We start from the raw sequence: 27,764 nt of genomic DNA, 5'->3' as shown, positions 1-27,764 counted from the left end.
GTATCTTTGCTGCCCATCCGTTTGCGCATTGCCAGTCTGTTCCAAATTGCCGGCCCATTTTATGCTTGCTCCGGCACGCCAAGGTGTAAGATTCCCCAGTGCCTCATGCTTGTAGTGTGTCTGAATGCGGTGTGGAGGTGTGTGCGTGCGTAGACTTGCGCGAGTGCGTGAGATAGAGATGATTGCGAGGTGGTAATGTCTGTGTGTGAAGTGTGAGACCCCCTGCCCACTGCCGCTGCCTCGTAGGCAGACACGCTAGCCCAAGAATTACAGTGCTTGCTGCTTAGTTTGAAACGGGCCCGTGGTGGGATGCCCCGTGGGTCGGGCGACGACCGCCGTGGGAGGGGGGCTCCTAGGAGGAAGCTCGGACACGTGATCGACTCGGACACCGCTCCCGGGAGGAACTGAACTGCTGCTGGAAGGCCTCGACCCAGTCTTCATGTTCGAGACCGGCTCTGCCCTGAATCGATCACTGTTCGTGAAGCCTTCCTCTTCGGGACTAGGAAGCTGTCGCCTCATGCTGTGGAATGTTCGAAGAAGTTTCTTCGAATATTCTGTGCAGGCTTCCATGCGGTCCAGGGTGACATGGCCACCTGGCGACAGCGCGTTCCTGACTCGAGGTGCTGAGGGAGCCCGAGTCGGTGATCGCTCGGGGAGGCGAGAGGGAGAGTTGAGGTTGCATGTTCTGACGAGGGGTAACTTGGGAGGTGAAGGTAAGGAGGGGGAGGAAGTATCCGAGCGGCAGGAAGACAGGGAAGAGATGTCGTCGAGGAGGCTGGTGGCCAGGTTCTCAATTGACAAAGTGACGTAGAAGTCAGATGGAATAAAGTTTGTTGTTATCTGTCAGGTTTGACGTCGAAAAATGCCCGCGGGTGAGAACAGGCTCTGAGGCGGGGCTGGGGAGAACTTTCTGCTGCCGCAGAGCAGTTGCTGCTGCGTTCCCCCCTCGAGGTTTGCCATCCGGACCGGTCGCCACAGTCGAGGGGCCAAATAAGGTTTGACAAGGGGTCTGTTGGTTTCCCGAAAAGTGCATCTCCTCACATGCGGCCTTCTCCCCGAGAGCGCCGAGTCTCCAAATCGCCTTCTGAACGCACCCTCATTACTTGTCAGTCTCCTGCATGCCAGCGGTGTGATCGACATGACAGGCTTCTAGAAGGCGTTCCCGTTGGTGCTCGCGTTATCGTGGCTGTCGTATGCGTTCAGATGTCACTTCTTCATACCCTCACAGCGAAGGCGATTGTGGGTAGTAAACACCATACATGTTGTTCCATTGCTGGTGTTGGTGATGGTGGATCGGGTAAGACTGGGGCAACGAAACGTGGTTTGAGGCCGGTCTGTGGAAACCGTGATCTGTATAACGTGTCAGGACGGGACCCGCAGTTTGCTATGACAGGGGGGCGGGCAAAATTATAGGGCTGTGTGACTGAGTCGTTCTTACCTGAGTCGACACCATCCTCATACTCCACATCATTGTGGTACGGCGCGCTCGTGGGAGCCACGGGAACTCCATCCATTAGGGGAGCCGGCACGCTCGTGGGCATGTACCCATAATCCTCAATGGGTCCCGATGACGATGGGCTCGAAACCGTCGAAGGCACTGTGACTGGAATGGAAGCTGCCCAAGGCTCGGTTGGCTCGGGCGTTGGAATGTGAGAGTAGCCATATCCATCTGGCGAAGCCCTGATCGAGTGACCATAAGAGGAAGACCGGCTTGGGATACCAGAACTGGGCATTGACGGAAGCCCTTGCTCATAGACTAAAGTTGCGGTTAGCAGCGCACTTTACTGGATTTGGCCTCGCAAGACCATTCGCAGGGGCTAATTGAGTCTCTCACCAGAACTTGGGTACGGGTCAGTGTGCGGAATTCCCATGCTCTCCCTGAGTCGCTTGAGCTCTGTCTCGAGGGCCTTGTTCCTCTTGATCAGATCCTGCACGGTGTCGTCTCTGTTATGCTTGCCCTTGAGGTCCTCTAGCTCACGCTCGAGGCGCTCAATGTGCTCCTTTGTCCTTGCCCTGATGGCGCGCTGCGCCTCACGGTCATTTGCTCTCTTTCGAGCAAGCTGTGAGGGAGTCAAGGTAGAGACACTTCGTGTTCCTGGTGGTGCCGTTGAGTCAGTCAGTCCACTCTCTCCGCTTCACTCGTCAGGTACGTATGGGTCCGGCCTTACCCTTCCGCTTGGTAGTCTTGGGCGGCTCCGCGGACGTCTGTCGCGCCGCGTCCTCCTTCATGGTCATGTTGGTGTTGATGGGCGCTGGGACTGGTGCTGAGCTTCGGACGTGAGATGTCGTTGCGTAAGCCATTGGTGCTGTAGAGTAGAAGGACAGAAGAATGCACAAAGAGGATGATTCAACCTAAGCTATATTTCGTCGCGGTCCACACGGCCCCGTTTACGGGACCCCTTGGGCCTTATATTACCTTACTATGATTTGCACGACTGCCCTTCCAAGTGGTAGACCGCCCCCCGGCCGGCAAAGGAACATGGCATCAATGTACCGCAGTATTCGACAGGGTACAAGGGAGCAATGGCAGCTCCTGAGGTGGCCAGGGATCACTAGACAGGCCCAGCAAGTTGGGAGCACGGCCAGAAAGACAGCGGTCGAGCTAGGACGGATCGAGAACGACATACAGATCCCTTCAGTCCCAGAGGGACGGGGCGTGGGGAGCCAGGGAGGGGTGTATCCAGAGGGACATGGTCCTGGGCCGTGACCGCTAGAAGAGGAGGGCTCAGGCCGGGAGGGGCAGAGGTCCGGGGGAGCAGGCAGGAGCTCTCTGTGGCTCTAAGCCTCTGGCACGCTGAGACTTTTGGCATTCCCCACGCCTCGTCGTATTTCTCTCGGGCATCTGCGCAAGCCTCTCAAGACCTCACTCGCAAAGCTGCCAGTGCAGCGGATCCCGGCTGGGTGACGGAATGGGAGGTGACCCCATGAGGGCTGGGGAGACCCAGCGAGGGCGTAAAGACACCCAATGGTGAAAGGATCAGCTTGGCAGTCTCCGGGCCCTGGCCAAATTAAACTTTCGGGCTATTCCAAATTCATGCTAGACCCGACCCGACTTCTTGATTACCCTGCGGGCTCCAGTGCCAGGGAGGGCCACAGTTTGGCTGGTCAGTGCCCTGTGACAGTCGCTCTCGTCAAAGATTCCCGCAGGTGGGAGTGGGGAGGAAAGCAGGGGCAGGAGGGAGGAGACACGTCCCAGCTGTGACGAAGCGGATCCGCTGTACAAGCCTTTTCGAGCTCATGTCTTCGGAAACAGACAGTTTGGGTGTCTTCGTCCAGTCCTAACTCAACGGGCTGGCCGTTGCCCCCTGGTGTGTCCCCTGGGCCCTGCCTCTTGCGCGTCTCGAAATGGGACTCGAAAACCCACAGTGAGGGGCTACTGGACACTGCCACTGTGTCCGTCTTTAGAAGATGCCAACCATTCCGTGTTGTAGTTAGTTTGCCGGGCCCCGAGACGTTGTCGACGCAGTGAAATGGGGTTGAATGTTGGTTCATCACTCTCCAGCACCGATACTGCGGTACATGCGATTGTGCCGTCACTGTGCCGTTGTCTAAATGGCATGATCGCGTGGGAGAGAGCATGGTGGGAGTGTTCGGTAGGTAGGCCGAAAAGGCGGCGAGTTCTCCTAGCGCAGAGGCGAGATCGGCTCTACTCCAACAATGTCTGTCTCCGGCAACGAAGCCGCCGGTGCCAAAGGATCACCGTTCCCATCGATCGGGCAGGCAAATTACCACCTCCGCCGTCCCTCGAATGAACTCTTTAACGAAGCAGTTTGAGATATCCCAACCCGTCTGCTTCACTGGGCCGATGTAACGGTCTAAGCCCGGCAGGCATGCGCCTCAGGTGGCCTGGTCACCTGGGGCCGTTCCGGAGCAGACCAACTTTTGAACCACAGCTGGCAAGTTTCGTTCGAATACTCGGCGGCTCGGGGTGACATTGCTGCTTGTCCCGATTTTGTGGAACGGAGTTGCTATTAACGTCTCCAGATGATCATTCATTTCCTGTCGCTTGTCGGGACCCCAGGGAGGTTTCAGCCGCCCAGAGGTGTGGGAGCTGGCACGTGGACCTGAAATGCTGCATGCCGAGATCGCAGGAGTCGAGCTGAGGAGAGCTGATATGAGCTTATTACAGGGCTGGTCCCATTGACACGCAGTGTGAGGTAATGCGCGCGTTATGAAACAAGATGCGCTTGGAATTGCAGTTTGACGAAACTTTATTCTGGTTCTCCTGCGAGACCTGGGCGGGCAGCAGTTCGTACTGTGCAACAAGTACTATTGTCATGGATTACGACGATGCGGAGACCCGTCGGAAGTTGGTGGCATGGCACTGTTCAGCTCCGCTGGAGGCGCGCGCGGCCCTGGGCCTCAAATTGGCCATTGCGTAGGGCTCGATGGCGTCTGCTTAGCGCCGCGTCTCCCTCTGGATCCTCTGGGTCAACACCAAACCCCTATTCAGTAGCGGCCCGCAATATTGGTCTTGGGTGACCGCGTTCCCCGGATAACCCGCCCACACGCCGGCGGGTGGGAGTGCTCATGGCATCGCATGAACGCAATGAGATCGAGGTGTCGACTTTCACGGGGTCTCGGTGTCTGCCTCGCCAACTATCTCCGGGTTCATATCCTTCACTGCCTTGACAAGGGCCTCCATACCTCCGACTTCCGTTGGCCCACTGTATCCCTCTGGAGGGAGTGCCCACGAAGGCAGGGGGCTCACGTACTTCCATGCGCCGTCCTTATCTTCGTATCGCAGGCTGTGCAGCCACAGGGTGAGCTCGTGGAGCCCCGGGTCCGTGTAGAGGGGTGTCTGGCAGACGTCGCAGATCTCTCCCGACATCTTCTCCGCCCTGCGCTTTTCATAGTCGTCGATCATCTCGTCGTAGTATGCGACAGCTTCTGCCACATCCTCCTTACCCATCCGAGATAGCCGGCTGACGATGTCTTCGTCGCTATTGAGGCTGGCATCGAAGTCGTTGCAGCCAAGGTCGAACCCCCAGACCTTCTGATTCGCGTAGATTGGGTCGTTCTCGATGGGGAAGCCCAGGAATTGCAGGTGAACCCGGATCTGGTGGGTGCGGCCCGTCACTGGCATGCATCGAACGATGGAATAACCCTTCTTCCTTGCCGGTGGTTGCCCATTTCCAGCAGACTTGGCAGCCTTCCCGATGGGGGCGGGGCCCTCCTCACAGGGCGGGTAGTACGCCAAGCGTTTGAAAACAGTACGGGCGTGCTTCCCGTTCGCCCTGACACGATTCAGGCCCAGCTTAGGCGAGATTGCGAGAATGGGTTGGTTGCAGACGACCTCTCCGTCTGGGAATTCGCCAATCACACGAGCTATGTACTCCTTGCGCACTGTCCGAGCCGCGATCTGGTTGCTCATCTTGACGGCAGCCTGAGGGTTCTTGGCGACAAACATGATGCCGCTCGTCAGCCTGTCGAGGCGATTGCACGGGTATGCCAGCCAGCCGGGACCTCTCTCGGACTTCATAATCTCGGTGATGGAGTTGAAGTTGTAGCGGCCCGAGGGGTGGACAGGAACACCAGAAGGTTTGTTGAGCACAATCATGTCATCGTCCTCGTGTAGGATTGCGATGGGGTCGGCGGTGACTGGAGGTTCGTGTCGGTGAAGAGTGTGCGTGATGCAGTCCCCATTCTTGAGGACGTAATGAGGGCCCACCGCTTTGTTGTTCACTGCCACTTCTCCACCCTCCATGGCCCGCCTGTAGTATGCGAGCGGGCGGTCCCTGAATTCGGACTCGAAAATTTCGATGAGTTCCCGCTGGCGCCAGCGCTCCTTGCACCAGGTGGAGTAGGTGTAGTGGTAGGGCTTCACCCGACGGAGACCGTCTTCGAAATAGTATGGTCGAGGCCACGGGTCGGCGGGCGTGGTGCTGGCAGCAGGCGATTTGTGCTTCTGCTTCTGCCGCACCCGACCTTTCTTCGGGGCCACCGCTGGGGTTGCGTCCTGGGCGGCTTGCTCCAGGCTGTCGACAGGTGGCCCATTGTTCGGTCGCTCAAGGGCGTCTTGGTGGTTGACAGGACCTCTGCCGGGGGCCTCGTCCGTGTGCATGACGGTCGCAGGTAGTGCGGTCGTGACGGCCCGTTGTACGCGCACGAGGTACTGCGCGAGGAGCCGGTTGGGGGTCGCCACGGTTGTCGTCTGCAGGGCAGCCTCGAAGCGCCGCAGGGAAGTGAGGAGGGACGTTGGTGGTATAACAAGACGGCAAAACAGCAGGTCAAGGCCAACTTAATGCATCAGCGGCTTGGGGGGGGGACGATTTGAGGTGGACGTCATCCAGCCTGTGATGGAGGAGCATTGACGTTTGTTGTCGCCAACTTTTGGGCGGTCAGTGATGGTGGCGGCAGAATTGCTTGAGTTGGCTTGGCCTGAGGCGGCAGCTGACAAAGCCTCAGCCTCGGCTGGGTCGGGAGGCCACTGCCGGGAGGCCACTGCCGGGAGAACAACAACAGCCCAATCCTGCGGTTGATGATGAAGTTGGACCCCAACATACGCTATATTGGCGTCAGATCTGGGCCTGCAGGGTATGGGGGAGATCTCCTCTCAAGGCTGAATTAAAGTCAAGTGTCAAACTCGATCGTTCATGCACGACGCCTCGGCACATCTGTTCGTCCCCTTACCCAAGACCCACGAGGGCGCGAGGATCCGTACGTGTGTACTTTTAAAGACCCGCGGCATGAGTCGCCAGCCTTGTTCAGACACAATCCCCGGCCTATTTCCCGCCTTCACCCTTCCCAGAACGGGTCATCAGCGCGTTGACAGTGACTCAGGGCACCAGATCTGGCAGCCGAGCAGCCGAACCACCGAACAAGCTTGAATAAGCCTCCCAGCGCGAGCTCGCTGTCCCTGACTTGTGGTCGCCCCCAGCTCGACTATATAACAAGACCCGGACGACCCAGCCGCGGGAGGCCCCAGCTCCTCGTGACGCCAGCGACAGTCAGACCCGCGACCGGCCATGTCCAGCATCGACTCGTTGCGGGCCCGCCGCCGCGAGGACTATTACTTCATTCTGGAGTACCGCACCAGGTGGTCGGATAATGACCAGTAAATACCGACTTCATGCCCGAGATCCCTTGCGCATTGCCACCGTGAGTAGCTCTGCCGGACCAAACAGGCTAACCTCAATCCCGCAAGATACGCACACATGAACAATTCTGTCTACAATTTCCTCTACGACTCGGTGGTCAACACCTATCTCATCCAACATTGTGGCCTGCGCCCGCAAGATGGGGGCCAGTATGGGCTGGTCGGTAAGGCGGTCGTCCGACCTCTTCAGTGCCGCCGGCTGCCAAGTCCTGTCTGCGTATTAACATCCGGCCAGTTCGCTCCCACAACGACTACTTCAGCTCGATCGCTTTCCCAGCTGTCGCAGAACTAGCCCTCCGTGTCAACAAGCTCGGCAAGTCGTCAGTCACCTATGAGGTCGCGCTATTCGAGCAGGGAAGCGACGGGGTGAAGAGTGTTGGGGAATTCGTCCATGTCTTCGTCGACCGAGCTACAGGACGGCCGAACGCCAACGGAATGGACAGTACGATGAAGCGAGGTCTGGAACGTATCCTTGTCGGAGGGCAGCAAGCCAAGCTGTGAGACGCCAAGCTGAAACTCGCCTCCTATCCGAGCTCCCATAGCGTCTCGTGCGCGCTGCACATGTCTAGGAATTCCACACGTTATTGTTCCGGCTTCATCCAGACCACAATGACCTGAGGACAGGAGCCACTTGCTATTAACACGCCAGGGGTGGTTGGTCAGCGGGAATTCACCTTCGAAGGTTATGGCTCGCTAGCGTCTGGTTGCCTGGGCCGAGATCAGGCTCCGGCCACACATAGAAGCTTGACCTGGAGCTCGGCTCGAGCTCGAGCTTTGAGTCTGCCTACTGAAGGTCTAGCTTCTTTGGAGCACCATTATCCTCGGCACTCCTCAACATGTACTCGAGCAACTCCAGGTCGCCCAAGGTTATCTCGGGCGTCAGCAGCGGATTCTCCTTGCCTTCAGCAATCGCAGCTCCCCAAGCCTGCACTTCCTCCGTCACTCCAGAGCCGATCCGGAACGGGAAGTCCTTCTCGACTTTTTGACCATCCTTGTGGAGAATCCAGCCTGCGTCACCCTCGACAGTGACGCTGCCTTTTTCACAAGCCACAGTGTATTCAGTCGCCTTCATGGTAGTTCCCCAGCTACAAGTAAAGCTACCCACCGCGCCGGACTTGGTCTTGATGACAGCGGAAAGCGTGTCCACCGGGGCGAGATGTTGCTGGGCTAGAGACGAGTAACCAATGACTGTCTGGGCCTGATCTTGGCCGAGGAACACTATAGCAATCAGAAGTCAGCCAATGCTGGAGCTAACCCCGCAGACAAACCGCATGGGGTTTGGAATGAGGCCCGTGGAATGAGGCCCGTACCAGCCCATGGGCCTTTCGAGGTGTTGCTATCCTTTCGGGCTCGTGCAGCGGGCTAGGACAAGCACGACGGCTTGGGACCACTTACTACGAACGGCTGCAGTGGAATGGACGCCGCCGTCGAGGATGAATCCAAATGGATGTGTTGGGTTTTTCCGCCACTCAGTGTTGAAATACTTGTTGTCTGTAACTCGTCAGTTCCTCCCCGTGCCGCATTCCGCTTGTATGTGCACGCACCTTGCCTGCATAGTTGGAATACCCTGAAATTGAACCCAATCACCTTGCCCAACGTCCGCGCCTGCTCTGCAGCCCAGACATATTTGGGCAAGAATCGGAATTGCTCGGCTACGGCCCAGGTGACCTTGCTCGCCGCGGCAATCTCCCGATACCAGGAGATCAGTTTCTTAGCCGACTCTACGTCTGGACCAACGGGCTTCTCCGCCAGCACGTGCTTACCCGCCTTGAGGGCGGCCTCTATGAATTCAGGCTGGTTTCGGATTGGGAGAGCAATAATCACGCCGACAATATCGGAACGCGAGAGAAGGTCCCTGAAGGACTTGCCGGGGCCAGAGTCCTCCGAGTAGAGGTCGACAGCGCTGTGCGAAGCCGGAAGGAGCTCTGAGGTGTCCTTGGCGGACTTGAGAGAGCGCGAGTAGATGGCCTTGAGCGAGAGCAAAGGCGTGGCTAGCACAGCAGGCTGGGCTTGTCAGTCAGCATGAAGCTCAGCCAATGCTGCGGCGAAAGCGGCATATCGAGTCACAAACCAAGTGCTGTTCTTTCACAAATATGCCACCACCAATGATGGCGATTGGGGCAGGTGTTGGGCTGGACATTGGGGCTGAGGTGAGGAGTGGGCCGCGTAGGTAATTCCAGAGTTTGTCTGTCCTGGCCAGCTGATCGTTGCTTGGCCTTTTTGATTTCGAGCACGCCGTGTCTTGTTTGCTCAGCAAAGAGGGGTCAACGGGCTTAGGTGAGACAAGTGACACAGGCAGAGGCACTCTGGTGATCATCACGCAATGAATTTTGGATACGGGGCAGGCTTGATGTCAACGGGCAGGCTAACCAGCGCTGGTGGCCCCTCACTCATCCTGCAACTTGCACGCCTTTCGAGGCGGGGTTCCGTTCCGCCAAGCAGTGCGCGTAACAACAGCAACCAGGCTTCGAGGCGGCAGTGTGCTTTGATCATCACCCACAACTGAGATGGTACGATAAGAACACATTTGCACCGAGAATTGTGCATAGAGCGCACACGTCGAGCTTCTGCGAAGGGTCCCTGTTCGATGTCGCTGTTGTGAGTCATACATGTACTCCGTACAGCAAGAGGGAAGACACCTCTGCCCGCCGCCGTCTGATAGCAAACCCCAACCTCCTCGACAATTCATTGTTAGTAGCCAGTGGATGGCACACAGGTTGCAAGATGGGTGCATTCTATGAAACAATCCCCCAGTCACTTTTCAAATGGATCCTCGAGCAGCACATGTTCTGGGTCAGCACCGCGCCACTGTCAGCGTCAGGGCACATCAATATCTCACCCAAGGGCGGTGACTACTTCGGAGTGCTTGACGAGCGGACCTTTTGGTATATGGACCTGACTGGTTCTGGGTCAGAGACCGTCGCCCATTTGTACGAGCGCGGTAACGGCCGTATCACCGTCTTGTTCAATGCCTTTCAAGGACCGCCACGTATCCTGCGGCTATTCGGTCACGGGCGCGTCCTCGAGAGCGGGACGAGTGGCTTTGACGATTTCGTCAAGAAGAACGACGTAAAGACGATCCCCGGGTCCAGGGCGATCGTCCTTGTCGACGTTCACCAGGTCGGCACGTCATGCGGCTATTCTGTGCCCTACTACGAGTACAAGGAGCACAGGAGGACCCTCAACCAAGTCTTCGAACGGAAGGATGAGAAGTTCAAGCAAGGTGATGAGACCGAAAGCATGCCCCGCTACTGGGCACTGAAGAACTCATGGAGCATGGACGGCCTCCCGGCACTCCACGTCGCGCAAAAGGCACGGAAAGAGCACCAGATCGAGCCCCTCAAGAAGATGGTCGGTCCTCTGGCACCAACACATTACCACAACACCCACCGCTTCGGGCTCGAGCACATCCTGTTGGCCGTGTTTTTGACAGCAACAATCACCGCCCTTGTGACGACGTACGGGCTGGACACAGCACAGTTCATTGCGACTAGGATACCTGCTGATGCCAGCCGAATGGTACAAGGCCCACTGCGGACGATGTTGTAGTGGGGACATGCATGGTGAGATTGTGAAGCACGAAGGGGAGCATCAACAGGTTTTCCCTGCCTAGATGTGCAGTCGTCTGTCTGTCTGTGTGTGTGTGTTCAGATGCACCACAATGACTCTGTCTGTCAGTATCTGGGGGTTCATAATGCCCCGCAGAACCAGATAATTTTTGGGGGAGGCGGATGCAAGTGCTGTTGGGTGCATGTGGAAAGTATTGGTAATTTGTGTCACGGATGATTTCCTGGTAAGGTTTCATTTGATAGGCAGGGTGTCATGGCATGTTATCGGAGGGTCATTGATACATGTAGTGGTTTTTTTTCTGATCCCCATACGTACAAAACGTACGTGGCGCCTTCATACATTGGTAAACACTCAAGATTGACACATAGATACTGTGCTAGGACTAATAAAATGCTCACTCAAACTTGCTGAGAAACCGATCCGCCTTGTCCCATTCCCTTCTAATGATGTCTTTTTTGGCCTCGTTCCTCGGGACAAACCTTACCGGGAACATTTTGGGCCCAGTGATAATCCCATCCTTGAAAGCGGTTCGGATGTCTACATCAGGTTTCCCATAGCCTCCGTATACCACATCAAAAGACCACATAAGCTTGGCCATGGTCATCATGCTGCTATTCTCTGCCATCCGCTGGCCAGCGCAGACTCTTCGGCCCGCCCCGAACGCATAGACCTGCCTCCGCCCGGAACTGGAGACCTGGGCAGAAGCATTGAGGGCAGCGGTGTCTATCTCTTGGCCCACGGGTTGGCTTTCGGCGTCGTTCTCTTTTGACTTGTTGCCGAAGCGGTTGGCGAGATAGCGAGACGGCATGAACGAGTCAGGATCGTCGAATTCTTCCGGGTCATGAGAGATGGCCCATGCGTTTGCAATCACAGTCGTGCCCTTTGGAATCGTAGTATTTTGGTAGACGTCGTCGGCTGTGTTTGCGTGTGGCACTAGGGTTGGAAAAGGTGGTCGCCATCGTAAGGTCTGGGCCAAAATAATTAATCAACAATATTTAGAGCCGCATCTGTGAGTTTTACATTACCTCAAGCAAGCAAGCTCTTAGGAAGGGCAGTTTATCCCCGTCCGCTGTATGCGGCATCTCATCCTGTCCGAACACCTTGTCGATTTCCTCTTGCGCCTGCATTTGCAGTTCAGGATACGCTGCCATGGCGAGTATGAATGTCTCAAAGAGCCTGTCCGCTCGTTGCCCATTAGAGACCTTTTATCTAGGAGTTCCAGGGGGGGAGGTAAAGGATTTGCCTGGAAGATATCGGAGGAAGTTGAAGAACACTCTCGCCGAGTAAATCTATCCATACATCCCAGAATGGCTTCTCAGGTGCTTAAAAAACTGGCACACAGATGGACACAGAGAGAGACGCGGCTCCGGCATGGATAGTCACTCACGTTGCTGTTGTGTCGGCGCCAGCCTCCATAAGAAACCCGCCAATGTAGTCCAGCTCCAGCTGGGTATATATGTCTTTGTGCCGGCCAGACTCGACAGCATCCTTTTGGTCAAGGATTACCTTACCCATAAAGCAGTCGGATCTGCCGGACTCGACCCTGGCCTGCGTCTCTGCAAGCAGGTCCCGATAGACGCCGCTCTGCCTTGTCTTGATACTGGCTGCTCGCTCCCTCCAGCCCTTCCACGGCGTGAGAAAATCAGGCACGTAGTGAAGCCACGGGAACACGTCGATGGGGGGAGTCTGGCCCGGGTCGTTGATCGCCGCCCATTCGTCCTGGACAGAGAAGAACTTCCCAACCTTGCTCTGCTCGTCCGATTGTTTGCCTCTAATACCAAAGACACTGGCCAGGATCACGGCGCCAAAATAACGGAGCACGTGTGGGCGCCACGCGGTCAGCGAAGCAGTCTCGTCGCCACTGCTGCTCCCGAGACCTAGGAGTTCCCACATCATCTGAGTGCCTTCTGCGTCTTGAATGCTCAGAACTCCCGGCGTCTCCTTCTCGCCCAGAAACTCCACGATCGTCCGCCGCGCCCGCCTCCATTTCGGCCCGTAGCTCGCGAAAGCGAGATGTATGTCTGTGCTCGGCGGCGGTATCACGTATTCTCCGGTGCGGATGCGTGGTCTGTCGGAGTAGATTGCTCCCTTTCCACGGGAGTCAAATAGATCGCGCACCTGCGTCCATTTGTTAAGAACTACGACGCGTGATTGGGGGCCGAAGCGCAGGCCCACGATTCCATCCGGGGTAGAAGTTGAGGTGGAACGAGACCAGGATGTAAAAGCAAGGAATGCCTTGGTGAGAGGTATCTGGTGGAGGTTTCCTAAATAGAACACGGGCTTTGGACCCGTTGGGAAAGGCGCATCTGAGTGTGAAGAAGCTGTTTGCCTTCGAATGATGGTGATTATGATGAGCGCAATGGCTACGAAGGTGTAGTATACCGCCATGATCTTCGACTTCGTGGAATCACACAATCATTCAAAGGTTCCCAAGGGTTGGGATGAGAAGCACCAGATACCTACTAAGTAGGTACTGCTGAAATGTACGCATGAGAGGCCGAGAAACCTGGGACTGCTGGCGTCGCACATCATATCTACTTAAGTAGGTATATAGCATAGCCCTCGCGCTACAAACTGGAGCCGCTAGGAAGTGATTGACAATTCTAGGACATGACCCGATGTAATCAGCAAGGTCAACCTCTTGCAGGAGTCGCAACCTTGGATTCCACTTCACGCTGCGCAACATTTGAAGACTCTTGGGTTCCCCATTTCCCTGCAGCTTATGTGTTACACTGCAGGTTTGGGCAGCCCCTTTCTAGGTAAGTTTGCTTATTCTTACGGAGGATCGTCCACACAATCCAGCGCGGTCCGGAACCAGCAACCACTTGGCAATCTGCCCTGGGCCCCGTGATCCGGTGGTATCAGTAAGCTCGGGCATCATCACAGACCGACGAAGTGTGATCGAATTACTTTTAGTTTGATGTCCTTGACCATCCGAATGTTTCGTACACAAGACTCACGATGAGTAGCAAATAACGCACAGCACTCAATGATCAGGCTAGGTCCTTGAGAATTAGAATTTGCTCATGGCATTTGTCTGCAGCTATTGGTGACTTCAGGAGCCATCACATAACGTTACGATTTGAGTGGTACTATTCTTCATGAATTGTCATGAGCGGAACCTTGGCGGCAGCATGTGAGGCGTCTCTTCCTCAAATCAGATAGTCAGTTGAGACCCTGTCAGCTGATAGCCACCATTCCGGAACCTGTTGAGCCGGAGACGCGTCGCATGCTCAACCATCATGAATGACGCGAAGGGCTGCCTCCGACGAGGGGCCTATCTCCCATCAGATTCTTGACACTCGACACTATATGAAGGCACCGATGTACTTTACATTCATGGGCATCAGAAAAGAAACCACTTGCCGATCGGCACTTTAAGTGCACTATTGGAGGTGTGAAACACAGTTTTGAGGGACTACAAGTCAGTTTGTCACTGCAACGACAGACTTATTACTTGTGTGGCCGCCTTTGATGACTTCTTGAGGCCGGACTTGTTGCACATTAAAATTACACTAGGCACTGTATTTCTTCAAATGCTGGGTCTTGAGCGTTTACCACTGTATGAAGGCGCCATGTACATTTTACATGTATGGGGATTAAAAACGAAACCACTCAAACTACGCTAAGCATTGCAACTGGCAATAAATTCAATTTCCTGTCCTATTATTCAATAATTACCTCCCTGTTGTCGCAGCTGGTATGAGACATCTTCGGCTTCTGTAGAGTACTGCCTAATGCTCCAAGATAACTGGGCCTAAAAAAATGTTCAAGTTACTGCATGTGATAGGCTGTTCCCGGGCGGGGATGAAAACAGATGATCTATCAATGACCCTGTTTGAAGCATCGTCCCATGCAAACGGAGGGCAGAATGAACACTTTCTTTGGCAGGTCTACATGTTTCACAGCAGCCTTGAGAGCGCGAAACCACCCTGCAGCTTCCTAGTCGACTAGTCATCGTGATGATGCCACCACTGCTAGTTCATTGCCCATGAATGGCCTAGATTCGTGGGCCAGGCGTGCCGGCCATGTAGAGATATCACTTCCCATCGAGAATGGGCAAGTCAGACTGGACACCTGATTGACGCCGGTCATCGGGGCACCGGAGCTGTGCAGATATGTGTTTTCCTCCCGTTTGCTCTGACTGGGCTGCGATAGCGCTTCGGAATTCGCACGAGGACAAGCAAACCGGCTCTCTGCTGTTGGTCGTTCAAGGTGAACCATGCTCTTTGAAAGGTGTTGGCAACCACTGCAACCGAATCCCCGGGGCCTCGCCTGATCCCGAGTGCCCAGAGCTCAGATAATCTGCGGGTGTCGATGTGCGTTTCGATGCTGATCCGACAGCCATACACCGCCATTCGACCTGCCAAGCCCTGGTGGCATGCACTTTCCGCCGGCTTCATCGGGCGATGCACCCAAGCACCCTACATCGAAGCCAGGGAGCCGTTGAAGAGCGCGGCCGAGGACGGCCATGTCCGGTTTGTCTGGCGCTGCCGAGGCCCCGAAGCCGTGGAAGATCCCCACCGCACTTGGTCGTCATCGAGATCACGTGAACATGGTCTTCCTGTCCTCGCCACTATCAGGACCTGAGTTGTACCTGACCTCGGCGGGGGCGTGGTAGTAGCCGTGGAGGGCCTCGCTCCGAGCAATCTCGCCCTCGTCCACACTCGCCCTCATTGCCATGGTCGCGGGGGCAGGCGTAGCTGGTGCATAGCTTGTGTCGATCTCCGAGAGGGTCCTCTGGCGGGTCTGGGCGCCTCCTGATGCCTCGACGTCCTTGACCGGATCGTGTACCTTCTCGTACCTTGGCTTCCACTTGCGAACGTACAGCACTCGCAGACCAATGCTCAAACCCACGACGAGGAGGATCAAGACTAGAAATGCGCCTATGATCCAGGCCGTGCTGGACTGGATCAAGGCGGCACCGTCGTGAGAATTACCCATTTTCGCTGAGGCTCTGGTGTTGTGGTATCGTGCAGACCGATGTGAGACAAGAGAAGATGTGTGAGTAAGTAAGTAAGTAGGCAAACAAGAGCCTTGCTGAGTTCTGGATGGAGACGGCGTAGGTCAGAGGGCGACGGGCAGACAAAAATTCTCTGTCAGGACCTTGGGGTTTTGGTGGAAGGGTCAAATCAAAAACAACGGAGACGTGGACGTGGACGTGGACGTGGACTGAAGACACGCGCCCGAGGCGGTTGATATATCTCAGGTGTGCCGGCCCACATGGTGGTGGATGCGAGATTGACCATTTCTTGCTGTTTGGCCATGGACGCTATATTTAAAAAGGAGTCGAAGCCAGGGGCAGGAGCAATCTTGGCCGTCGACGGTTGACGAGAGGTGCAGCGAGATTGGGCCATGGACTCGGGTCCTCCGAGGTGGAATTCAGCGTTTCTCGTGTTTGCTGGCAGGCAGGGTACAGCAGGGGCGCCTTCTCCCGTGCTCAAGTACTTCGGTACTTAACCCTGGTACCCTTGTGGAGCCTCTGCACACCCGCAGCAGAGACCACGAGCCTCTTGGTGACCTCTGCCCTTCACCGCCGGCCTAGAACCCCGGCGAGGAGGCAGTCACGGTGGCATCACCCTTTTCCCTCCTTGTTGAGATTACGGATTACTGCGTACGGCAATTGTGATGACGGCGCCGCTCAAAATAACCATCCGCGGGGTAGAGGTGGTGGTCAAGGCCGAGCCGCTCGAGCCCAGCGGGTTTGCACCGTTTGGCGAGGTTATCCAGAACCCCAGGCGCGGCCTTCACCCCTCCAATTTCGCCGCCGCTGCTGCAGCAGGCCCGCTTCCCTTGGCTGCTGTGTCGGCAAACCAGGGCTCTGCCATCAAGTATCAGCATGTCACCCACATGGTGAACAACTATGGCCACGCCCCGAGCGGCAGCCCTGGCGTCGCCGTCATGAACATGTTTGTCTGCGCCGCGCGCAAGCTGCCCACGACGCACAGCGCCAGCGCCGCCGCCAGCACCACCACGACCACCACGACCACGCCGCCCTCGCGCCTCTTCGAGGTCAACATCCTCGAGCGCCATCCCTACACCACACAGACCTTTACTCCGCTCAGCACCTCCGGCCCTGCCAGCCCGCCAGCCGGGCAAGGCTATCTCGTTATTGTGGCCCCTGGCATCCAGGCCCCTTCCGGCTCATCTTCCCGCTCATCTGCCGGCTCATCTACCGCCCGCGGAATCCACTACAACACCCACGCCCAGAGCCAGCCGGATCTGCAGAGGCTCAAGGCTTTTATTGCAACCACCGACCAGGCTGTGACCTACAGTGCCGGCGTGTGGCACGCCCCCATGGTCGCCCTTGGCCCCGACGGATCAACCGTCGACTATGTCGTCACCCAGTTTGCCAACGGCGTTGCCATTGAGGATTGTGAGGAGGTGGTCATCGAGTCCCCAGAGAGAAATGGCCATGTCTTGGTCCAGCTGCCTGTGTCATCTAGCTCAACATCTAGCTCAACAACTTCCCGCCTTTGACTGCCCTGCCCACCTTGCAAGGCACACAAAATGACAAGTCAGCCACCAAAACAGCACCACATCCAGCAACTGCTGCTCCCATAGACATGTGTCCTCCAATGTGCCCCCTTGGATTCCTGGGCAGCAATAGATCGCGATCCAAACTTAACAGGACTACAATACGCCAGCTCCGTGCTATACCACGACTGCAATATGGTATCGCGGTTCTCATACTGGAGCCTCTTGTCCACCGAGGCTATTCAAATTTCCATAGAAGCAATCTCACATTTCAGGGAATCTGCGATGCAACGGTTATTTTTGCAGAAGATAGCGCCCCTCTCTATTCTATGAGAAAATGCCACTACACTTGCCGAGTCTAGGTCTGGGCGTCAAGATCACTGCCTGTGTTGGCAGAAACGAGGAGAGCCAGTACGGAGCCTCTGTGAAAAACATTGACACTCGTGAGCAACAAAGCTTGGTGGACCCCAACCTGAATGGGTCATCCCTCATGCCCGTATTCTGTTGTCTCTACAACTTGTATTTTGTTGTTAGGAAGAAGAAGAAACGGCTGGGTGACTGAGCGTTTGCCAGTGTATGAAGAGACCGTACACCTTCGGGATGCATGCAAATTACGAACGAAACCACAAACGTCAATGGATGCGAGGCCACTGACCGAGGAAGTCTAGTGGTTTCGTTTCTAATCCCCATACATATAAAACATATGTGGCGCCTTCATACCGAGGAAGTCTATCATGATCGTTAAAACCCTAGCTCGGCTAAGTGGGTCAACACAAGTCAAATCCACACCTTGAGCTTGTGAGTGTATCTATTTTCCTCTTGGCTTACTATGATCCCACTAAGCTGAGTGACACTACCAGGGGAAGATTCACCAATGGTACGCATGTGCTCATGCTATCTGTTATAATGCGTGTATTGGACCGAGAACACAGCTGTAGATATGGGAAGTACAGCCTTGGAGCCAGCGAAAGGGTCGTTTCTGGGTCACACGCCCTTGATATTTGCTTATATGTCATATGTGCAACGTCTGCTTGCTTACGGGGTGAAGCTTTCTGCCGAAAACCCGCTTGATCTTTATTTCTCGATGGCCCGCAAAGGTACGGAGGGCTGTCGTCTCTCGGGGGCCGCCCCTCTCGCATTCGCAAAGCTTGTTATAGCTACACGTTCACCGTCGGGAGCCAATCTCGCGGGCCTTGTAATAATCTAAAGACGGGGATCTCTGTCGGGCTTCCCCGCGCCGGGGCACTTTGTTCTGGGTACCGGGCTACGCACTGACGCTGATCGCCGGTTGTTTTGCTCCCAAGACCGCAGGACCTGGCCACCTAGAACTGCTAGATCGGCATCGTCACTCTCGCTGCTAACTTAGTTTACGACGCAGCACCGCGTCGAGTTGCAGCCAACCCAGACGTGTGGCCGAGCGCAACTCGTAGAGCCGTTTCATGGTGCGCTAGCGGACCGTTATTCTTTTATGGATGGACGAGGCCCGAGTGACACTCGACGCTAGAGCTGCCATCACATATACATCACTGATGCATTCTCTTATTTGTTCATGCGGATTCTCGTGTCATGTATGTAGTACATATGACCTAGCACCCGGCATGCATGTAGACGTCCCCTCTTTCCACATTCTCGCCTGTACGCAACGCTCCATGTTGACCACGGTCAGATTTGACCCAAGCCTACCACAAGATGGCAACGGGCTCACGAGTCCAAGGGGACCGATGGATGATCGAAACCCTGACACCGGTTGCTATTCTTGTCACAGTAGTTGTCGGCGTGCGGGTCTCGCTGCGTCTCTCCCGACATGCCGGCCTCTGGCTGGACGACTGGCTCATCCTCGCATCCGCTGTACTAGCCTGGGGGATGTACGGCATCTCGGTGCTTATGGTTGAAATAGGCGGCCTCGGGACGCCTTTCAAGGAGAACGTGGCCATCGAACCGTCCATGGCTTGGCTAGAGAACACGCGCAAGGTAAGCTCATTTGCATCTTTCGTTCCTCGAGCAGGCGCGTGGGCGGCTGACCACGCCGCACACGCAGCTCCTCTACGCCAGCCAAATGGTGTACTTCACAGTGATCATGACAGCAAAGTTCAGCATCCTATCGCTTTACTGGCGGCTCTTCCCTACTGTGTTTGTGAAGCGTGGATGCATTATTCTAGCTATTCTCACAGCCATGTGGTGGATCGCCGGTGTCCTGGTGGATATATTCCAATGTTCCCCTGTCAGCAAAGCCTTCGATCCAGCCATGACGCCCGAGGGGTGTGTCGACCAGGATGCATTTTGCATGGGAAGTAAGTAGCTTCGGGATACAAGTTGAAGGCATTTGATCTTGCCTCGTCTCAATGTTTTGGTAGCTGACGCCGAGTAACGCAGTGATCATACCAAATATCTTGATGGATATGATTATTCTATGTCTGCCTACATTTGAAGTTTCCAAACTGGTAAGCAGGTCTGCAGACAATTGCCTTCACGCGTTTGATGACTTCAGTTTCGTCATTGTCAGTCGTGCCATTCTCTGCGTGTGTTTGAGCTGTCCCGGAGTTCTGGTCGGCTATACATGAAGAGACCAGCGGTTTCAGGCAGACATTCTTTTATTGTAACCTTTCTTAATCGGGTGTGCTGGGCTGTCCAGAGGAGATGGCTAACCCGAACGCCACAGCACCTCCCACGAAGCCAGAGACTCGCCCTAGGTGGCGTGTTCCTCCTCGGTGCGGCAGTCACCTCCGCGAGCGGGATCAGGCTATATTATCACCTGAAGCTAGTGAACGCAGGAGAGGGGAACTTTGACTTCACATGTAAGTAACTCCTTGACGGACTTTGAACCACAGCCAGTCAATTCGTGTCAGACAGCCCACTCCAACCAAGATGACTGACTTCTTTTGTCTGCGAGCAAAAGTGGGACTCTTCCAGCCGCAACTATGGCTAACGATCGAGCCCGACATGGCCATCATCTGCGCCTGTCTGCCCGTCCTGCGGCCACTGATCACGATGGTCCAGGCGTTGCCCTTCTACCAGTCCATGGCGTCGCACCTACCTGTCGGCAGGAGCAGGTTATTCAGCAAAAGTGTGGGGACTAGCAGCCGTGGCAGTAGCAGCGCTCGGCACAGCAAGCACGCTGCGCTCAATACCATCGGCGGGTCGACGGCGCCAGGCGGGCACACGAGGGGTCGGGGCGAGAGCCATCCCGACCGGGAGAAACGCCGGGGCAGTGCAGGTGCCACCAACGCCATGTCGTCATTCGAGTCGCTGGAGTATCTAGGGGCCGTCGAAGATGTCGAGGCCGGCCGCCTCGTCCCGGATGGTCGTCGAGGGTGGTCCTGGCTCAGCGACCCTAGTGTTGGGCATCAGGCCGAGGTGAGCAGGAGCCAAAGCGTGGCGCTTGACGAGCTTCCGATGGGTGCGATATCAGTGAGGACGGTTGTCGACTGCACTGAAACCACAGGCGAACTGCCACCAACTTCCTGTCCGTCGAGCCAGATGAGAAACTTGTAATGCTTGTAAAGTGGCTTGTTTGCTCCGAGCCAGCGCATGAAGCGATGAGTGATGTAGAATGATATACTGGGTAAATATGGAGATGAAATATGCCTCGCCTAAGATGATACAGTTCCAAATAGCGCCTTAGATATCATACTTTCGACGCCGCCCACAATCCCAAAGCATATAGTAAAACGCCAAACACCAATGCTTCCACACAGCCCCTGACTGCATGTGCCTCACAATGCCTCGATATATCCAAAACCATGTGAATCCAACTCGTTGCCGTCTTGTCAATATATATTTTGCGCCTCGGGCCCCGACTCCTCCCCGTCCGGATCCTCGTGGATAGTAAACGCGACGCCTCCAGGCCCATCATCATCTTCGAGTGCGTGGGTCGTTTCTCTCCCATCAGCCCCTGCAGGTACACGCCACGCCCTTTGAGTGCTAGGGTACTCTGATGGCTGTGAAGACACGTCACTTCTGTCGTCAGCGTGATCGCCGTCGCCGTCGACGTCACGTGGATCCATGTTCTCCCCATCTGACATGTTGTCTTCAATACCTCGCCAAGGGATATCTTCTGGCCCTTGGGGCTGGGAAGATCGGTTGTGTGCCCGGTATTGCTGGGAGTGGCCAGTAGGGTGGTGTTGTCCGTCTGAGCCACTTTCTAGATCATCAAGCATGTCTGCCTCGTCTTCGTAAACGTCGACGTCAGGATCGTCATCGTCTGGCATGTCGCCGTCACTTTCCTCCCCATATGGATCGGTCGAGCTGCCTCGGTCGTCATCAAAATCCATCAGCTCATCGTCCCCGTGCACGTGATAACTGCGGCTAGGGTGGAGCCCCTGAGGTGGGTACTCTGGCGGTGCATTGCTGTAGGGAGTCATGTAGGCCATGGGTGTTGGGCGGCGATCTCCACGAACTGGCTGCTCGGGGTGCACGTGATGCGACGGCATGGGATTGACGCTTGGGCTGCGGCTGAAGGACCGATTACTCCAGCGCGGGGTGTTGTGCAGTCGGAGAGAGGGCGAGCGAGTGTTTCGATGTCTATGTTTGGTGACCATCGCCGCTGCTGGAGAGTTGGAGACCAGAGACAGGCGGGGGCTAGGACGGCCGGTGACAAGAGGCGACGGGTGCCGTTGGTAAGCCGGTCCAGCCACCGAGGGCATGATGGCGAAGGATGACATTCGGCGGCTGCTGCGTGCGGGAGAGTGTATTGTTGGAGCGCTGACCGGCGGCATGGAACCGGTTCGAACAAAGGGTGGCCTGGAGCGTTGACGCTCTCTCTGCATGAAGGGCGATTGCCCTCGGGCTATCACGGCGCTCATCATTGACGTGTTTGGGTGCGAAGGCACGGTGAAAAACTGTTCCGTCGACCCATCGGTTGTCCGCGACATATTGGCGGCCTTCTCGTGTGACTGCTGGAGGCTTATAACGGACTGTCGAGGGCTGGGACGCTCATCGAGGCGCGCATTGAATGCCCAGTACTCTTCCAGTGCATCGGCCTCAGGGACCTCGAAGCTGCCACTTGTTGTCTGTGATTCTGAATAGACGCGGTCGAGTTCCCGAAGTTTCTGCCATGTCCAACCTGGATTTGCACCAAGGAAATTCAATGAATGATTGTCCTGTAGATACGCTTCAGGTTGCGTGATGTAAAGTCGATGTATTCCCGTAGCCTTCATGACTACGTTGTCCATTAAGAACATCGCGGTCCACAAGGTCGGGGTTAGCAGCTCCGGAGGCGACAGGAATCGAAGGCGGGAATCCTTGTGCACTTTGCGCAGAGGCACCCATGATTGCTGCAGCCCAAAGAACCTGTGTACTCTGGTATCCGAGCTGCAAGGAGATTTTGGGCTGGCAGGATGAGGACTTATCCGCAGAATGTCCTGGAAGGCGTTGCCGATGGCAATCTGCACGCTGCGAGCATCGGCACCCCGTACTTGGACCTTCTTAATCAGTCCGCGGCTCTTGAGGCGCTGATCAATCAGCCTGCCCGGGGCAAAAGCTCTAGGCAGCAGCCATCCCGTACCCTGACCGACCCATTCGTCGTACGAAGCGAAGCCTTGGGGTTCTGGGGTTGCTCTGCTGTTCGAGTTCGGCCCTGGTGTCCACTCATCCCGTCCGCCATAGTTGCGAGGGGTCTTGAAGTCCTGTGCCTCTAGCCATACTCCCTTCAGGGGAAATGGCAGGAACACGACCTCCAGTTCCCACGGCGATGAATAGCACGGCAGTGCAGATGACTCGAGGTGATCGACACGAGCTTGTAATACTTGGAGCTGGCTGGCAAGCGCAGCACGTTCAGCAGCCCGCACTGTGACGTTGGATGATAAAGACAGATCGCTGACAGTGGCATCGTCATCACGTTGAATGTTGCGACGAGTGCTGGCAACGCTGGCGGCATCGTCATTCAGTCTCCTCTCGGCATCATCCATACGTGACTCGAGCTCTGTTACTCGCAGATCAGTCACGTCATGTTTGTCCGAGCACTCTTCATGGGCCGTAAAATAGATGGACCCAGATTCCAGTTTGTCAATTCGTTGGCTGTGGTCCTCGACAGCTTCACTGAGGTTTTGCAAAGCGTCGTGTCTGTGGTTAGGAGATGAAATTGAGTCACCGTTGGTTGTTGGCTTGATCTGAGATGACCCTGGTACCGGTGTCGCGGCCCCAGACGGGGCAGTGGCTGTGTCATCACCATTTTGGCCACCTGGATCGATTCTGGGTGAGACAGCAGCACTCTTGCCGGCCTGCTCGCCTTCTTTGGCAGGAGTCACACCACTTAGTGTGTTGAGGCCGATCCCATGGAACGGCCGTAAATATCTCATCTGGCTGGACGCCGTGGTAGAAGCCGATTGGGAGTCTGGGATCAGACACTGCGATGGGATTGGCGGGAGCGGTGTTGGGCATCCTTGGGTGGAAGGCACATTCCTCCAGCTCAAGGTATCCGGCATGGAATCAGTATCCTGTACAGGCGGAGGTGGCTTAGCCTGCGGGGCAGGTGCGCAAAGTCCCATATTGGATGCAAAGGAATCAAAATTAAGCCCGGCAAAGTCCACGGCGGCGCCCGCAAGGCTCGAGGGCATCTGAAACGAGGCGAAGTCCTGGACGGGGCTCAGCGGAGCCCTGTTTGACCTTGGCTTCTCATTCTCCTGGCCCGGCATGTTGTCCATGACTGGCGCAGCGGGTGCTGCTGTGGCCTGGGTGTTGTTTCCATCATCATGAAAGCAGGCGTGGTGCGAGCACATGCACCAGCCAGCCTGGTCCGCAGCGTTGGCTCCGGCGCCGGCGACCTGGCGGCCCCAGAAACGGCGGCAGCCGCACTTGGGGCCGTTGGGACCATGGCTCAGGTCGACAAAGTTACACGGACCTCCAGGCAGGGCAGGACTCGCAGGCGGGGGCGTGTTCCTCGGGGCGCCGCCGTCGTTGAAAATGTTAAAATGGGAGAAGCTGCCATCCAGGTGTGGGGGGAACGGAGTAGCGGCCATTGAGCACGGGAGAGCTCATGTCTTTAACCAGCGATCTTGGGGATCAAGTGACATTGAAAGCGCCGACGACGTGCGAAATGGTCATGCGCGGGCGTCGGGATCGAGGACACGGCCGAGGTTCGCGGGGGCACGGGGGCCGACTCGAGGTAGATTGGAGCGATTGGAGCGACGAGAGGCCGGGCGGCAACGAGCGAGCTGGTAGGCCGGAGAGGGCACTTGGTGATATTATGCTGCAGCAAATGTCAGTCGGTTGGTCGCAACCCGATCGCCATGCGGTCCGGCCCATGCGGCGGCCAAAGAATTCCCGAGGCGGATGGACACTGACACATGGAATGGGTGGGGCCCGGGAAAAGGTGCGGCGAGATATGGCGACGCCAAATATTTATAGGCGGTGATGTGCTGATGGTTTTTGGAAACGAGGCACGCGATGGCGCATGCGATGGCAGGTTGAGATTGTTGGCTCGAGAGGAGGAAGGTGAGGCGTGAGATCGCTGGGATTGGGGATGGGGATGTGGAACGGGGGTGGACGAGTGGAGGAGGGGGGTGTGGGGGGGGGGTCAACAACCTTGGAAGTGCGCAACGAATCCAGCTTCTCCTTCCCTCCGTCCCTCCCTCTCCAAGTTTTAAGTGGTGCATGGTGGATTGGATTAGCTGTCCTGGTACACTTACTCACCTTTACTCTTTTGGCCACACATAACACATAACACATACGTAGACCATCCACCATATCCCCCCCTCACATGATTAGCTCCCAAGGTCATGAACAAGCGACTGCACAAAAAAACACACACACACACACACACATACATACAGGGTCTTCCCTTAATTCTTGTCGTGCAGGGACTTCTGACCTCCTCTGATGTAACCTGCTTCCCACCAACCAATTGCCCTCCTCACACGGTACCTACGTTTTTCCAATACAACGCTACAAAACAGCTACCTAAATTCTAATGAATTTTGCCGTGTCTGGTGGTATTTTTTTGTGAGTACGCACAGACTTGAAATTTACTCTAGGGATCCTTTCCTGACCTCTCAGAAGTCGCTCTGCGACGAGAATTAGGGGAAGACCCTGTACAAATCTACCTAGGTACTAAGAGAGAGAGACTTGACCCCAACAAGACATGCTGCAGCCCCGAGGGCAACTCCCTGCATTACCCTTACCGAAGGGACCCCACCGCAAGACACGCGTCGGGGCTCAATCCTATTGGTCCAACACGCCTTCCGTGTCAGGTTCGTGTAAATGTGCAGCCAGCCAAGTACACCTTGGTGCTAGCACTCCTCACCCCTCACTCTGAACTGTGGCAGCGTCTGTGTGGTCCCGCGAAAGTGTACCTGCGATCCCGCATGCTCTTTCACGCTCAAAAACAACAGAAACGCCCGCCTCATCATACTTCCGCCTGTTTTGTGTGTGACCCTGTCTAATTATAATCGAGCCACAAGATACATTCTAGCCTATACCATTTCAAGCACTTCTTCTTCACACCTGTGCATGAACAGGCAACCACCCCTAATAGTGTCAACCAGCCTTGAGTTTTACTTCCTGTGGCTTGCGCAGCTGCGTGCTTGGGGTCCAATCCCAATTATCCCGCCTCACCCTAAGACAACATTGACCACCAACGAGATTTTAGCCCTATTATAGGTAATTTACAATAAACCTAAACACCTGTTTCACACACACTCACAGCCACATAATAGATGTAAACAGCAGCTCTCAGGGGTTTAATGTGGCCGCTTGGGCTGTATTCACGTCCAACTCAAGCATCCAGAATCCAGTCGAGTCCTTGAAGCGAGGGAACAACCTGTGCGCCTACTGACGAGTACACCAGCAGCCTGATGTGAGTCACCCGTCCTTCAGCACGCAATTACGTTCTTTGTAACTCGGGTCGGGCCTTTCCAAAGCCTGTGCAAACCTCGCCAGGTGCCCTGCAAGTTAACGTTGTGGGGGGGTCAACTCACACGTCTGTCATCTCTACATGCTTCTCAATCCTCGTTTGGACCCTGCTGCGGCAGAATGGAAATTCAACACCCAGGCTTCCTTCTTTGCAAGTTGCCCGAGTTTAAGTATATTGTACCGGTCGTTGGTGCACTTATTAGGGGCAGAAACTCGTCATTTCAGCTAGAATAGCCTATTAATAAACAAAGGCTATAGTGTAACGTCTTAGTTAATCTTACTTTAACTTTCTACTATTATCTTTAGTGCGCTCCTGTTTAGCTGCTCTAAAGTTCTAAGTTAAGGGTGTTATATAAGGGTTCTTATAGTTTTTAAATTATATAGTTTTACTTCTATTCTATATATACTTAAAAATATATATAGTACCTTTATATATAGTTTTACTTTTATTTTATATATATTTAAGAATATATATAATACTTTTATATAATAATAAATATTTAAAACTTAATATTTGAAAAGATTATAATATTAATAATAATAATTATAATATAATAAATATTTATAACTTTAATTTTATAATATATAAATAAAATTAAAAGGTATTATTTTAATAATAATATTAATTAAAATATTATAAAAGAGTTATATAGTAAAATTAAATTTAAAAATAGTTATTATATAAATAAATTATATTAAAAAAGTTTAATTAAAAATTATTCTTTTAAATATATATATATATATTAATAAAACTTTTATTAAATAAATATTATAACTTTTATTTAAATATATAATTAATTTTAAAAACTTAAAATAAAAAATAATTTATAATATACTACCTTTAAAACTTTTATAATAAAGTATTAAAACTTTTAAATAAAAATTTAAAAATAATTTATAAAAAATAAAAAATAATAAATTTATTCTTCTTTAAGTTTATACTTTTATTATTAATAATTATTAACTTTTAATAATATAAAAAGTATAATAAAAAATTAAAGTTTCTTTATAAAAGAACTATAAAATATATATAAAGTTATTAAAAACTTTATATATAAGCTTTAAATTACTAGAAAGAAATAATTAATTATATAATATAAAGAAAAAATATAATATAATTAAAGCTATACTTTTATATAATAATAAGTACTTAAAACCTAGTGTTTAAAAAGAATATAATATTAATAATAATAGTTATAATATAATAGGTACTTATGACCTTAGCCTTATAATATATAAATAAAGCTAAGGGGTAATTACTTTAATAAGTTCCCTAGTTATATCGGGGTGGAAAGCATGGATTAAGATATATAGGTTCAGTGTATTACCCGATCATACCGCAATTTACTCGTACAAAGGGTCGAGCACACTTGTAAATCCTCTTAGCCCACAGCCTACTTAAGTACAAGCAACAAGCCTCTGGAAGGAGTGGACAAGAACCAGGCCACCCGTGAGGGTGCCCTTTTTCTGCAAGCTGTGGCTTTGTTGTACGCAAAGTGGCAGAACGGTGTTGTGCTGCGACCACTCAAGCTGAAAGCTTGCTAGTTGGGCTTGTGTCGTTGGAAGTGTTGCAGCACTAGAAAGCTCATCAGTTGCCTTCTGAGGACCAGCAACTGGACGGTGGTAGGAAACGCACACATCTGGGTGGTTGGGCCTAAATGACACACACTGTCAACGTCAAAGAGGCACATAACCTCGTTAGTACTTACATAGACCTCCATAACACATAGATAAGCTACCTAAGGCTTCAACCATACTATATTTTTCCTTT

At 53.9% G+C, this 27,764-nt stretch overlaps 10 protein-coding genes across 10 annotated transcripts; 4 read left to right on the top strand and 6 right to left on the bottom strand.

The window, feature by feature from the left end:
• Positions 1-1,222: 1,222 nt before the first annotated feature.
• On the bottom strand, positions 1,223-2,301 carry KVR01_001927 (uncharacterized protein; the record flags this gene model as incomplete). Its single annotated transcript, XM_044790608.1, has 4 exons — positions 1,223-1,350; positions 1,439-1,756; positions 1,835-2,095; positions 2,169-2,301. 4 exons carry the CDS (start codon positions 2,299-2,301, stop codon positions 1,223-1,225), a joined length of 840 nt encoding a protein of 279 aa, XP_044649882.1.
• Positions 2,302-4,570: 2,269 nt separating this feature from the next.
• On the bottom strand, positions 4,571-6,064 carry KVR01_001964 (uncharacterized protein; the record flags this gene model as incomplete). Its single annotated transcript, XM_044785928.1, has 1 exon — positions 4,571-6,064. One exon carries the CDS (start codon positions 6,062-6,064, stop codon positions 4,571-4,573), a length of 1,494 nt encoding a protein of 497 aa, XP_044649919.1.
• Positions 6,065-6,968: 904 nt separating this feature from the next.
• Positions 6,969-7,600, top strand: KVR01_001486 (uncharacterized protein; the record flags this gene model as incomplete). The annotated part of the gene is made up of 3 exons (XM_044785812.1): positions 6,969-7,057; positions 7,148-7,263; positions 7,335-7,600. The coding sequence occupies 3 exons, from the start codon at positions 6,969-6,971 to the stop codon at positions 7,598-7,600; spliced, it is 471 nt and encodes a 156-aa protein (XP_044649441.1).
• A 283-nt stretch (positions 7,601-7,883) lies between these two features.
• KVR01_001339 (uncharacterized protein) lies at positions 7,884-9,239 on the bottom strand (the record flags this gene model as incomplete). The annotated part of the gene is made up of 4 exons (XM_044785925.1): positions 7,884-8,317; positions 8,495-8,590; positions 8,644-9,103; positions 9,171-9,239. 4 exons carry the CDS (start codon positions 9,237-9,239, stop codon positions 7,884-7,886), a joined length of 1,059 nt encoding a protein of 352 aa, XP_044649294.1.
• Positions 9,240-9,823: 584 nt separating this feature from the next.
• Positions 9,824-10,648, top strand: KVR01_001880 (uncharacterized protein; the record flags this gene model as incomplete). Its single annotated transcript, XM_044782367.1, has 1 exon — positions 9,824-10,648. The coding sequence occupies one exon, from the start codon at positions 9,824-9,826 to the stop codon at positions 10,646-10,648; it is 825 nt and encodes a 274-aa protein (XP_044649835.1).
• Positions 10,649-11,063: 415 nt separating this feature from the next.
• KVR01_001656 (uncharacterized protein) lies at positions 11,064-13,057 on the bottom strand (the record flags this gene model as incomplete). Its single annotated transcript, XM_044791321.1, has 3 exons — positions 11,064-11,636; positions 12,062-12,757; positions 12,788-13,057. The coding sequence occupies 3 exons, from the start codon at positions 13,055-13,057 to the stop codon at positions 11,064-11,066; spliced, it is 1,539 nt and encodes a 512-aa protein (XP_044649611.1).
• A 1,246-nt stretch (positions 13,058-14,303) lies between these two features.
• On the bottom strand, positions 14,304-16,051 carry KVR01_001553 (uncharacterized protein). The gene has a single exon (XM_044781741.1). The coding sequence runs from the start codon at positions 15,611-15,613 to the stop codon at positions 15,215-15,217; it is 399 nt and encodes a 132-aa protein (XP_044649508.1). The 5' UTR covers positions 15,614-16,051; the 3' UTR covers positions 14,304-15,214.
• Positions 16,052-16,174: 123 nt separating this feature from the next.
• KVR01_001609 (uncharacterized protein) lies at positions 16,175-17,744 on the top strand. Its single transcript, XM_044793562.1, has one exon. It carries the CDS (start codon positions 16,298-16,300, stop codon positions 17,147-17,149), a length of 852 nt encoding a protein of 283 aa, XP_044649564.1. The 5' UTR covers positions 16,175-16,297; the 3' UTR covers positions 17,150-17,744.
• Positions 17,745-18,835: 1,091 nt separating this feature from the next.
• KVR01_001794 (uncharacterized protein) lies at positions 18,836-20,638 on the top strand (the record flags this gene model as incomplete). The annotated part of the gene is made up of 5 exons (XM_044794357.1): positions 18,836-19,117; positions 19,185-19,437; positions 19,520-19,587; positions 19,806-19,945; positions 19,993-20,638. 5 exons carry the CDS (start codon positions 18,836-18,838, stop codon positions 20,636-20,638), a joined length of 1,389 nt encoding a protein of 462 aa, XP_044649749.1.
• A 42-nt stretch (positions 20,639-20,680) lies between these two features.
• KVR01_001182 (uncharacterized protein) lies at positions 20,681-24,633 on the bottom strand. The gene is made up of 2 exons (XM_044787318.1): positions 24,428-24,633; positions 20,681-24,332 (listed from the first exon to the last, which is right to left on the bottom strand). The coding sequence occupies exon 2, from the start codon at positions 24,100-24,102 to the stop codon at positions 20,914-20,916; it is 3,189 nt and encodes a 1,062-aa protein (XP_044649137.1). The 5' UTR covers positions 24,103-24,332; positions 24,428-24,633; the 3' UTR covers positions 20,681-20,913.
• Positions 24,634-27,764: the final 3,131 nt, after the last annotated feature.

Source organism: Diaporthe batatas, assembly GCF_019321695.1.
Source record: "Diaporthe batatas strain CRI 302-4 chromosome Unknown Contig00002, whole genome shotgun sequence".
NCBI classification, from domain to species: Eukaryota; Fungi; Ascomycota; class Sordariomycetes; order Diaporthales; family Diaporthaceae; genus Diaporthe; species Diaporthe batatas.
Note: the sequence above shows the minus strand (reverse complement) of the source record. Positions and strands in the feature narration are given on the sequence as shown.